The 13,222-nt window shown below is 33.2% G+C and overlaps 3 protein-coding genes across 3 annotated transcripts in view; all 3 read left to right on the top strand.

The window, feature by feature from the left end:
- Positions 1-722, top strand: part of LOC109861022 — a 2,158-nt gene extending 1,436 nt beyond the window's left edge. The window contains exon 3 of the mRNA XM_020440497.1: positions 382-722. Within this exon, the coding sequence (XP_020296086.1) occupies positions 382-722 (341 nt within the window). The remainder of the gene's footprint in view (positions 1-381) is intronic.
- Positions 723-1,532: 810 nt separating this feature from the next.
- Positions 1,533-3,775, top strand: LOC109861021 (odorant receptor 22c-like). The gene is made up of 4 exons (XM_020440496.1): positions 1,533-1,679; positions 2,364-2,687; positions 2,812-3,193; positions 3,435-3,775. Exons 1-4 carry the CDS (start codon positions 1,533-1,535, stop codon positions 3,773-3,775), a joined length of 1,194 nt encoding a protein of 397 aa, XP_020296085.1.
- Positions 3,776-5,391: 1,616 nt separating this feature from the next.
- On the top strand, positions 5,392-13,172 carry LOC109861030 (zinc finger protein 2 homolog; the record flags this gene model as incomplete). The annotated part of the gene is made up of 5 exons (XM_020440507.1): positions 5,392-5,445; positions 5,557-5,700; positions 5,779-5,952; positions 7,656-7,829; positions 12,993-13,172. Coding segments are annotated over exons 1-5 (726 nt in total), but the record flags the coding sequence as incomplete, so codon positions are not given.
- Positions 13,173-13,222: the final 50 nt, after the last annotated feature.

The raw sequence follows: 13,222 nt of genomic DNA, 5'->3' as shown, positions 1-13,222 counted from the left end.
TTCTTAAAGATTTTATATGATATTCTTCTGAAATTAGGAATATATTCTTTATTTAACAATATATTCTTAATTTAAGAATATAATCTTTTTCGATAGTGAGATATATATATGTTTTTCTATAGAGGCTTTTTATATTCTAATCAGTATATATTCTTATCAATATTACTATTTAGAAGATTTTTTTCTTAAAGTAAGAAACTCTTCTTGGCGCCTATTTTAGTATAAAATATACTTAAAGTAAGTGGGATATATCCTCAAAACAAGAATACAATTTTTTCAGTGTAGAAATTTAAAAATTAAGAGATTTTTGATCACATTTTAAGCGAAGACACTTGCGCGCACTTGTTAAATCCGCGCACTTAAAATTGAATTTTCTTTCAGGTTTACGCATAGAGTTTTGCATAAGAACCAACAATTACTTCGAACTAACGAAGAGCATTCTGGTTATGAATTTTTGTTTTCTTCAATCGATGATGTACTCGTACGGGGGTGAATTCGTTCAAGCTGGAAGCGAGGATATATTTCACGCCATGTTTAAGAATTCCTGGTTCACTCTTCCGGCGACGTTGATGAAGGATCTGCGCTTCGCGATGATGAGGTCGAGTAATCCGTTTCGTCTGACCGGCGGGAAATTGTTCTACACCAATCGCGAGACGATAGTTTTCTTACTCAGACGAACGGTTTCGTACATATCGGTTTTGCGAATAGCTCTGGGAGATTAATCGACAGATCCCTGTATATTTTTCATATAGCGAGAATTAATACAAATGTTTTACGAGGAATGTTGTTAAAAAATTTGACGCGTCGTGTAACATGGCAGACATATATATATATATATATGACTTATTAAAATATATTTTTTAACGTACGCTTGTCGCGTGACTCCCGCAGAGATATTGCGACTTTAGCGAAACGGGAATATCTTAGAGCTAGACGGAATCGATTCGATCGTTTTTTTATCTTTAACGTTTAAATTACCTGAAGAAGATACGGATCCAGATTTATATACATCGGGTAGAAATTTCTCTCTCGCAAGCACTCGCACACGGCACCTTTCAACTCGTTCGCGTCTATTGCCAGACTGACAGGTTCTGTTTCTCTCTTCGCCCTTTCTCCTTTGACGGCCACACAGCGCGTTGCACGGCGATAGGGTTAGAAGAGAACTCGTGCGGCTCGTGGGGAAGAAGACACGGACTGTGTATTGTACCGAGCACATTGTATCGAGCAACGTAATTCATTCGCGAGTGTATGTGTGCGCGAGAGCCATAATGTGGCATCGCGCGTTGAACTTGCGCGCACATTATCGAAAGATGCGCGATCGAGAGAGAGATGCAAATTTTCCATGTCACTTATCTTACTACCCCGAAGACCGCGGCCGGTCTTGGGACGCGGAGGTGGGATTGAGAAACGGCGCAATTCGTCTCGAAAGTAAGTCATCGAACCGGCCGCGGTCAGCAATTGCAGCAGTCACGCACGATCACAATTTGTCTTTTTTTTTTTTGTTTCGAGATCGAAATTAACCATCGCCGAACATGACAACTTCGACGACAAATTGGGACAGCGGTATGGATTACGGCTTTTTCGCGATAAGATCGATGATGTGGACAGTCGGGTTGTGGCCCGTACAACGAAACAACGTAATTTACACGATGCAGTGGCTGGTGGCGTTCGCGATAGGGGTGAGATCACGCATAGTAGAACGTTTTGTCTTTTATCGTTTTCAAACGATAAAATTATTCACATTATTAACAAAACAATAAAAGTAACAAAAGACGCTCGAAATATAAAATAGTAATTAACAATCAAACATATAGGTCTGGTTTTACGAGCGATGTAAGTTCTTTATTAACAAAATATCAATTAATCCGCAAAGATAAAACGCAAAACTATAAAACCGCAGAAAATTAATAAATACATAAACGTTTCGACCCTACTTGAGTCATCTTCAGTATAGTAATTAAAAAACTTCATCACACCAACTTAATGTAACTGCGTTGTTGAATATAAACAAAAAAGTGAAATCTTACTTGATTAAAGTTTTGGTCATGATAAAAGTCAAAATCGAACGCTCAGAGCGAGTTTGATTGTTAATTACTATAAACAATAAAAGAATTTGCTGGAGTTTCTTTTTATCGGATTAAAAATATTGAACAAACATATAAATATCTCAGTAGAAAATCTAAGAAAATAAGAGAGCAATTTATTCTAGATCGCATTATGCGTAATAGAGAAAAAATAATTGAAAACTTTGCAAATATAAATAAATATTGAACGTTTGTTGCTCGTCTCAAACTGTCGTTTTTCGCAAATAGCGCAATTTAATTCACGTGAGAATGCAATTTTGTGTATTTGCCACCTCGCAGTCTCTCACAATGCTCAACGTGCTGATAGAATCGTTCAGGAGCTGCGGTATCGCGCGGGACGGTCTGGAGATTTTTCGTCTAATTGAGAGCTGCGTGCACGCGTGGCTGAATCTGATCTTTCCGCGCATTTATATGAAAAAACTCGCGGTCAACGTGAATTCCGCGATCGACGACTGGTCGTCTCCGTTTATGAGGAAAGAATCGCGCGCGACAATGACGGCGTACGCGCGTACGGGGCGATTGGTCGCATTGGCTCAATTGGCTGTCGGCTCTGCGGGAAGCGTCTTGTGGTTCGCTTCCGTCTTCCTCGACAACAGGCGAAAGGTGTTCAATTTTTTTTTTCTTTCAAAAATCTTTTACGTCACAGAAACAAATTGTTTCTCTCTAGTTTTTAACAATAATAGTCTAGAAAAGATTTTATCTTGAAAGATTTGCGATTTGCGGACAGGTCGCGAGCAACAACAACGCGACCACGTGGAACTTCGTCCTTCCGTCAACGTGTCTGTACAAAGGAGTTTCCTATTCCACGTACGAACTACTGTTCGCCATGCAAATAGTTCAGGGAACTGTGGTATTCATAGCGGAATGTGCGTGTGACAGCTTTTTCTTCAGCATCACCGTGCATCTCTGCGGCCAGCTCGAGCTTCTCAAAATGAAATTTACGGAGATCGACAAAAACTCGGATAACAAACATCGAAATGGAAATATCTTGGGACCGTTGGTCGAGAGACATTGTCATCTAATAGTATTGGCCAGAAATATCGAGGACGCTTTCAACATCTACATTTTACTGCGGCTCTTGATAATCAACATAGTTATTGCAACTGGAGGTAATATACGCATACGTATTTTCGCAAACTCTGTTGTTATTGATTTTTTAATTAAGATCTCGCAATATCATAATCAAAATTATTCAAAAATTGATTATCTTTTTTTAAATGTACAACAAAAATCACACAAGTCTGATAACGAGATGATAAGAGAAATTTGTTTGAAATACTCTCATCAGAAAAGCATCAAAAAAAAAAAAGATCAACATATATTTGTAATCCAAGCAATTGCGATTTTCAGGAATAAATGTCATCCTGTTGTTTAACGATCACGATTACAAGGGAGTGTTAAAAATAATAACGGCCATTCAGTTTTACATGGTGCAAATCTTTTTGTACACATACGCCGGTGATATATTGCAGAATCAAAGTCTGTCAATCTTGTCCGCCGTATACAACTCCACGTGGTACGAAATGTCGCCCGTTACGGTGAAGGATTTGGTATTTGTCATGATGAGAACGAAGATTCCACTTCGAATTAGCGCTGGAAAATTTTTCTATCTCACGCGAGCCACGATGACGGATATTTTGAAAACCACATTGTCGTATATTTCGTTCTTGCGAGTGACAATGGAAAACTAAAAGACATGTTTCAAATCTTACTCTCTGTTAATAAATAAGAAGTAATAAATATAGAGATAAATAGATAAGTGTGTGTAAGTGTTGTAAAAATATTACGCTCCTGAATTTTTTTCATCCTCGTAGTCGCGTCCCCACGAGATCGTCTCCGCACGTTGCTAACGGAATTGTTTAACAAAGGATATTTTTTTGAAGAGTTACCGTCTTATATTGAGTCTTATGACTATCTTTGTTTTAATCGCAACTCAGAATTGTTTAAAGCGAGTCTCCCGACTTTCCTATCGTAAACCGATAAACCTGTTAGGTTTCAGTTTTTTTCTATTCTTCTTTAAATGTCCGATCGTATTCGCTTACTGGACCATCCAAATGCTCAGGATCAATTTGCAGAAAAACCATTTGCTTTTTTATTAACATCGCATTCAGATTCGATGTGTAACGAAGTACAATGATTTCAATAATTGAAAATAAAATTCGATTTACGACCGACTGACGTTGACTTTTTAATAATAAGCATTGCAAAAGTAGAAGTAAAAAAAAAGTTGAGGTGTTATTATTTTTTTTTTTTTCAAATAATCTTCGAAGTCACTTTAACATATCGTTACTTACATGTACCATATCATCTGTCTTTCGCTACACACCAAATCACGATATAATGACATTTCTACCTATTTATATTTATACCTAGGACGAGATTGTGTTTACGTCTTAGGTTTTCGTTCCGTTTGCGATAACATATCTGCGAGCTAAACGTTTAGTTTTCTATTGTGCTCTTACGTATACACATCGTGTTCTTCATAGAAATCTTCTTCGTATATGATTACTTGCTCACTGTTTGTCAAACGCCACACGTATGTATGTATATAACTCTTCAGTTTAAAATGTTTACGTATATTGATACAAATTTGCTCAGATTACGAGAAACAAAAGAATTTAGAATAGTCTATTGATAATATTAACGTAACTAGCAGAAAACGGTGCGCAAAGTAAACAAAATGTACAAAATGTTCGACAAGTACTTTAAAATCTCTCGTAAGTAGGTAGCAAAAGAAAGACAAAGTCAAAAAGTAATCCTAAACCATTTTTTTTCTTACATATATATATAGTACCTATTTAAAGAGTACTTATTGAATAAATTACGCCAATCAGCGCCGAATTTTAGCCGAGCGCATGTCAGTGATTAGCGCTGAGCACTCTCGCACACCAGTCGCGCGGCTCACTGAGGTCCGCCCGGCTACAGGTCGGCGCTGATTACCTTGATTTATTCAATAATTATTCTTTTATTAAATGTAAGAAAACAATTTGATTCAAGACTTTTCGATTCAGGGTTACTTCTATCTGCCTACGAGAGACTTTAAGGTAATTGTCGAACGCTTTGTATATACACTAAAATATACTTAATGTCCTCTCTCACGTAATATCTTTCTTACTCTGTTTCTCACTTTTTTTCTGTCTATCCTCAATCTTCTTTTTTTTTCTTGCAGTCTGTTTATCTTTCATTAAATTTATCATGTATCTAATGTATAATAATCTAATTTAAATATTTATACAATTGTTCATTTTCATCATTGCGTTCATATCATTGTGACACGTGCAAAACAATTTTTCAACGTAAGTGAAATATGGAGCAACAAGTTCCCATTCATTCTTCTTGTGTGGAACCTTATAAATGCCGAGTACGTTTTTAAGTTGCATTCGTCAAATATATTGCGTATTGATTGTTCAAAGTAACAATAATGTTTACTATTTAGTTTAAGGGGTGTAATAAAAGTTTTTATGCAAAAAAGAAATTGACTGTTCATGAAATAATTCATTTATTGTTGCGTCCGCATAAATGCGACAAATGCGAGAAAACTTATAAAACTAAGCAAGCTTTAAGTCGCCATTATCAACGTCGACATTCTGATTCCGAGAAACCTTATAAGTGCAAAGTACGTTTTCCGATTGTATTTGTCAAGTATATTGCGCATTGATGTCTCAAAGTGACAATGTGTATTATTCTTTTTTAGGTATGTGATAAACGTTTTACTACAAAATTCGAAGTAACTAACCATGAAGCAGTTCATTCATCGTTGCGTCCGTATGAATGCGACAAATGCGAGAAAACTTTTAAAACTAAGCAAACTCTAAGTCGCCATTATCAACGTCAACATTCTGATTCCGAAAAACCTTATAAGTGCAAAGTACGTTTTCCGATTGTATTTGTCAAATATATTGCGTATTGCCTTCTCAAAATGACAATGTGTCTTATTTTTTTTAAGGTATGTGATAAACGTTTTAGTACAAAACAATATTTAACTAACCATGAAGCAGTTCATTCATCGTTACGTCCGTATAAATGCAACAAATGCGATAACAAGTATAAATATGAAAAAAATCTAAGATGCCATTATAAACGTCGACATTCTGATTTCGAGAAACCTTATAAGTGCAAAGTACGTTTTCCGATTGTATTTGTCAAATATATTGCGTATTGCCTTCTCAAAATGACAATGTGTCTTATTTTTTTTTAGGTATGTGATAAACGTTTTAGTACAAAACAATATTTAACTAATCATGAAGCAGTTCATTCATCGTTGCGTCCGTATAAATGCAACAAATGCGATAACAATTATAAATATGAAAAAAATCTAAGACGCCATTATAAACGTCGACATTCGAATTCTGAGAAAAACTATAAGTGCAAAGTACGTTTTTTGATTGTATTTGTCAAATATATTGCGTATTGCCTTCTCAAAATGACAATGTGTCTTATTCTTTTTAAGGTATGTGATACCCGTTTTTACACAAAACATGAAGTAACTAGACATGAAGCAGTTCATTCATCGTTACGTCCGTACAAATGTGACATATGCGATACAGCTTTTACAACTAAGGCACATCTAAAACGCCATATTAAACATCATCTTAAGTAACCTTATAAGTGACAAGTACGTTTTTCAAATGTAGTAATAAAATATACTGCACTAATTTCTTAAAGTGAAGATAATATGTATTATTCCTTTTAAGGTGTGAGGTACTTTTTTCAAGTCACAAATACATCAAATAAACGTAAAATTTGTTTTTACTACACATGTAATATATGCAAAAATAGTTTAAAAAAAAAGTACTTTTTGACAAACAATATGTATCATGAAAAAAACAATTAGCAAAGAGAAGGAAAGGTATAAAAGTTCCAGTAAGGTTTTCAGTAACAAATCTGAATAAAGTATGTGATGCTCCAAATTTCAAAAATAATTAGAGAATATCAACTAATGAGAGCTTATAAACACGGTTGATGTATTGTTGATTATGTAATAATTTATTAGTATATTTCCATTATTCGTCCTTGACGTTTCGACCGTCGTATTCGGTCTTTTTCAAAATCCTTATATAATAACAAATAGCTGAGATCACGTATAGTCAGTTCTGTTTTTTAAAAGCAAGACCATGGTCAGTTGGTAATTTAATTCAACGCCATGACGATCTTGTCTTTACCAAGTGATAACAGCAACAAGAATCAGTTGCTCTTATCACAATAAGTTGTTGTTATCACTTTGTAAGAACAGAATCCTCGTTGCATTGACTGAAAGTAACAACTGACCAAGATCTTGCTTTTAAAAAACAGAATTGACCATAATTAATACCAGTAATTTGTTATTATATAAGGATGTTGAAAAAGATCGAATACGACAGTCGGAACGTCAATCAAAAATAATGTTAATAAAAGACTAAATAATCAACCGTACATTAACCATGTTTATATGCTCTCCTTGGCCTAAACTTTCTATTTAGTTTTCAATAATATTCATAATAGGTATANTGCAAAGTACGTTTTCCGATTGTATTTGTCAAGTATATTGCGCATTGATGTCTCAAAGTGACAATGTGTATTATTCTTTTTTAGGTATGTGATAAACGTTTTACTACAAAATTCGAAGTAACTAACCATGAAGCAGTTCATTCATCGTTGCGTCCGTATGAATGCGACAAATGCGAGAAAACTTTTAAAACTAAGCAAACTCTAAGTCGCCATTATCAACGTCAACATTCTGATTCCGAAAAACCTTATAAGTGCAAAGTACGTTTTCCGATTGTATTTGTCAAATATATTGCGTATTGCCTTCTCAAAATGACAATGTGTCTTATTTTTTTTAAGGTATGTGATAAACGTTTTAGTACAAAACAATATTTAACTAACCATGAAGCAGTTCATTCATCGTTACGTCCGTATAAATGCAACAAATGCGATAACAAGTATAAATATGAAAAAAATCTAAGATGCCATTATAAACGTCGACATTCTGATTTCGAGAAACCTTATAAGTGCAAAGTACGTTTTCCGATTGTATTTGTCAAATATATTGCGTATTGCCTTCTCAAAATGACAATGTGTCTTATTTTTTTTTAGGTATGTGATAAACGTTTTAGTACAAAACAATATTTAACTAATCATGAAGCAGTTCATTCATCGTTGCGTCCGTATAAATGCAACAAATGCGATAACAATTATAAATATGAAAAAAATCTAAGACGCCATTATAAACGTCGACATTCGAATTCTGAGAAAAACTATAAGTGCAAAGTACGTTTTTTGATTGTATTTGTCAAATATATTGCGTATTGCCTTCTCAAAATGACAATGTGTCTTATTCTTTTTAAGGTATGTGATACCCGTTTTTACACAAAACATGAAGTAACTAGACATGAAGCAGTTCATTCATCGTTACGTCCGTACAAATGTGACATATGCGATACAGCTTTTACAACTAAGGCACATCTAAAACGCCATATTAAACATCATCTTAAGTAACCTTATAAGTGACAAGTACGTTTTTCAAATGTAGTAATAAAATATACTGCACTAATTTCTTAAAGTGAAGATAATATGTATTATTCCTTTTAAGGTGTGAGGTACTTTTTTCAAGTCACAAATACATCAAATAAACGTAAAATTTGTTTTTACTACACATGTAATATATGCAAAAATAGTTTAAAAAAAAAGTACTTTTTGACAAACAATATGTATCATGAAAAAAACAATTAGCAAAGAGAAGGAAAGGTATAAAAGTTCCAGTAAGGTTTTCAGTAACAAATCTGAATAAAGTATGTGATGCTCCAAATTTCAAAAATAATTAGAGAATATCAACTAATGAGAGCTTATAAACACGGTTGATGTATTGTTGATTATGTAATAATTTATTAGTATATTTCCATTATTCGTCCTTGACGTTTCGACCGTCGTATTCGGTCTTTTTCAAAATCCTTATATAATAACAAATAGCTGAGATCACGTATAGTCAGTTCTGTTTTTTAAAAGCAAGACCATGGTCAGTTGGTAATTTAATTCAACGCCATGACGATCTTGTCTTTACCAAGTGATAACAGCAACAAGAATCAGTTGCTCTTATCACAATAAGTTGTTGTTATCACTTTGTAAGAACAGAATCCTCGTTGCATTGACTGAAAGTAACAACTGACCAAGATCTTGCTTTTAAAAAACAGAATTGACCATAATTAATACCAGTAATTTGTTATTATATAAGGATGTTGAAAAAGATCGAATACGACAGTCGGAACGTCAATCAAAAATAATGTTAATAAAAGACTAAATAATCAACCGTACATTAACCATGTTTATATGCTCTCCTTGGCCTAAACTTTCTATTTAGTTTTCAATAATATTCATAATAGGTATAATATATGTATATGTATATGTAATGTATGTACANACATGTAATATATGTACTAATATCATAATGCGAGTGTTTCTTTTTACATTATGTATTTTATTATATATATAAATATATACAAATATATATATATATTTCTATAATACATACACATACATACATTTATATACACATATAATACATTTGGAATATATGTTTATAATATATATTAGTTTTATTACATTCATTTTGATATCACACTGTGAAATTGCACATATATATTAAAAGTTATAATTTGTTGCAGGATTAAGTAGTACCAATTTTACTATGATAATTATATCGAACTAAATATGTATGACTATTTGACTCAATTCACATTAGTGAATTCGAACTTATGTACTAAATATACACGTGTCCCGTAATGATTACTACCCTGTGCAAGGAGTGAAAGAAAGTAACATTTTGAACAAAAAATTCATTTGTCATTTTTAAATTTTTATTTATTTTCCGAGTTTCTAACAATTAAAGTTCTTTAATGGAATACAGCGCGTATACAAAGTATGCAGGAGCGTCGCGCGCTGTGCTACTGTTTACACTTGTCCTGATTTCATTGCTTCTGGTAAAACTTCATTCTACTATGTCACACTAGATAACACATGAAGAAATAAATAAGAACAGGTAAAATCTACTNAACTAATTTATTCATTTAAAAAAACTAGTGATACAGTGTACAAAATTACTGTATACAGAAATAATTTATGGTAATCGTGTCTTCTAATGGTAGTTTTATTTTAAAAAGTAGAGTAATTTAAATTAGAACTACTTATTTATTTTTAAAAAAAGTAAATTAATTTAAATAAAAATTACTCATTTATTTTAATGTTCTTGAGTTATTTTTTTAATTAATAAAAACGTAACAAGACACGATTAACATTAATTATTTATGTATGCAGTACTTTCGGACAATGTATCATTACTTTTTTCAAATAAATCAGTTAGGTGATTAATGTCAACCTGTCTTTATTTATTTATTCATGTAATATTCAGTGTGACATAGTAGAATGAAGTTTTAACAGAAGAAATGTAATCGGGACAAGTGGAAGGAGTAGCACAGCGCGCGACGCTCCTGCATACTTTGTATACGCGCCGTCTCATTCGAGAACTTTTATAGTTATAAAAGCGGTAAGTAATAATCTAAGCCAAAAAAGAAAAAAGAACTTTTAAATTCCTTTTAAAAGTTCGAAATTCACTATGGAACACTATGTAGACGAAGCTTTGCTGATTTCAACGACATCCAAAAATGCATGCAAGAATATACACGTAAATACAAAATCTCTTAGTATCAGAAAATTTTATGTAACAAAAAAGACAAATAGAAAATTTTATATAACAAAAGAGACGAAGAGACAATAACATCCAAAACTTTACGGAATAACATTGTATGATGCAACATAAAAATATTTTTTTTTTTTCACAAATTTAAATCTTAAAATAAAGTAAACAGTATTCAACAATTATTTGTCCAGCGATTTTTATACAAATACCTGTGTGTGTGTGTCATGCAATACTCTACTTTAAATAAAATTTTAACGAAAACTTCGTATTTCAAATACAACGTGCGAATCTAACAATTATAGAAAAAAATCGCGAAATATTTATTGCGCTAATAAAAATAATTTCTACGCACGCTAAGTAGTTTTTCATAACCACCTAAACAGGTTATCACGCAAATAGACATCTGCACCCGCTGATCGCAAACATATCAATTGTAACAACCGAAGTAAAACGTGATATCGTTATATTGATTACTGCCGCAAGAGAATTTCATAAATTAGCAATCAAGAGCTCTGATAGAGCGGACGAGACAAAAGAGCGGACTTAATTGCAAGTATAAATTTGCGTTGTATAGGTCGCGTAAGCTCGTTTCAACCTTCCACGACCTGATGTATCGAGATGTGGTGTGCGAAATAGCAGCGCTCGCCACTTAAGTAACGAGTGCGTAACGGCAAACGCGAGTTTATCAAGATCACTTTCAATTTCGTGTACGCATCTTTGTTTTTTCTAATTTGTTTTACTCGCAACTCAAGTTTGTGTAACGCAAGTCTCTCGACTCTTCTATCGGAAACCGATTAATTTGTTAAATTTCAGTTTCTTTCTCTTCTTCTTTATGTGTCCGATCGTATTCGCTTACTGGACCATCCAAATGCCCGAGATCTATTTGCAGAGAAACCATTTGCTTTTTCAGTAGCATGGCATTCAGAATAGATGTGTAACGGAGTACAATGACTTCAATAATTGAAAATGTAATTCGATTTACGACCGACCGAATTTGACTTATTATGAATAAGCATTGGAAAAGTAGAATTAAAAAAAAAGTTGAAGTGGTATTATCTTTTTTTTTTGCAAATATTCTTCAAAGTCAGTTCAACATATTGTTACTTACATGTACCATATCATCTGTCTTTCGCTACACACCAAGTCACGATATAATGACATTTCTACCTATTTATATTTATACCTAGGACAAGATTATGTTTACGTCTTACGTTTTCGTTTTGTTTGCGATAACATATCTGCGAGCTAACCGTTTAGTTTTCTATTGTGCTTTTACGTATACACATCGTGTTCTTCTCCGTATATGATTACTTGCTCACTGTTCGTCAAACGCCACACGTATGTATGTATATAACTCTTCAGTTTAAAATGTTTACGTATATTGATACAAATTTGCTCAAATTACGAGAAACAAAAGTATTTAGAATAGTCTATTGATAATAATGACGTAACTAGCAGAAAACGGTGCGCAAAGTAAAAAAAATGTACAAAATGTTCGACAAGTACTTTAAAATCTCTCGTAAGTAGGTAGCAGAAGAAAGACAAAGTCAAAAAGTAATCCAAAACCATTTTTTTTTATATATATATATAGTACCTATTTAAAGANTACTTATTGAATAAATCACGCCAATCAGCGCCGAATTTTAGCCGAGCGCATGTCAGTGATTAGCGCTGAGCACTCTCGCACACCAGTCGCGCGGCTCACTGAGGTCCGCCCGGCTACAGGTCGGCGCTGATTACCTTGATTTATTCAATAATTATTCTTTTATTAAATGTAATAAAACAATTTGATTCAAGACTTTTCGACTCAGGGTTACTTCTATCTGCCTACGAGAGACTTTAAGGTAATTGTCGAACGCTTTGTATATACACTGAAATATACTTAATGTTCTCTCTCACGTAATCTTTTTCTTACTCTGTTTCTCACTTTTTTTCTGTCTATCCTCAATCTTCTTTTTTTTTTCTTGCAGTTTGTTTATCTTTCACTAAATTTATCATGTACTTAATGTATAATACTTCAATTTGAATATTTATACAACTGTCCATTTTCATCATTGCGTTCATATCATTGTGACACGTGCAAAACAATTATTCAACGTAAGTGAAATATGGAGCAACAAGTTCCCATTCATTCTTCTTGTGAGGAATCTTATAAATGCCGAGTACGTTTTTGAATTGCATTCGTCAAATATATTGCGTATTGATTGTTCAAAGTAACAATAATGTTTACTATTTAGTTTAAGAAGTGTAATAAAAGTTTTTATGCAAAAAAGAAATTGACTGTTCATGAAATAATTCATTTATTGTTGCGTCCGCATAAATGCGACAAATGCGAGAAACCTTATAAAACTAAGCAAGCTCTACGTCGCCAGTATCAACGTCGACATTCTGATTCCGAGAAACCTTATAAGTGCAAAGTACGTTTTCCGATTGTATTTGTCAAGTATATTGCGCATTGATGTCTCAA

This window comes from Pseudomyrmex gracilis, unplaced genomic scaffold, assembly GCF_002006095.1.
Source record: "Pseudomyrmex gracilis isolate BER0280 unplaced genomic scaffold, ASM200609v1 scaffold_543, whole genome shotgun sequence".
Classification (NCBI taxonomy): Eukaryota; Metazoa; Arthropoda; class Insecta; order Hymenoptera; family Formicidae; genus Pseudomyrmex; species Pseudomyrmex gracilis.
Note: the sequence above shows the minus strand (reverse complement) of the source record. Positions and strands in the feature narration are given on the sequence as shown.

Coding starts and splice junctions, on each gene's coding strand:
- LOC109861021 (XM_020440496.1), top strand. CDS start 1,533: ATGACAACTTCGACGACAAATTGGGACAGCGGTATGGATTACGGCTTT. Junction 1,680..2,363: donor TGGTGGCGTTCGCGATAGGG/GTGAGATCACGC, acceptor GCCACCTCGCAG/TCTCTCACAATGCTCAACGT. Junction 3,194..3,434: donor CATAGTTATTGCAACTGGAG/GTAATATACGCA, acceptor TGCGATTTTCAG/GAATAAATGTCATCCTGTTG.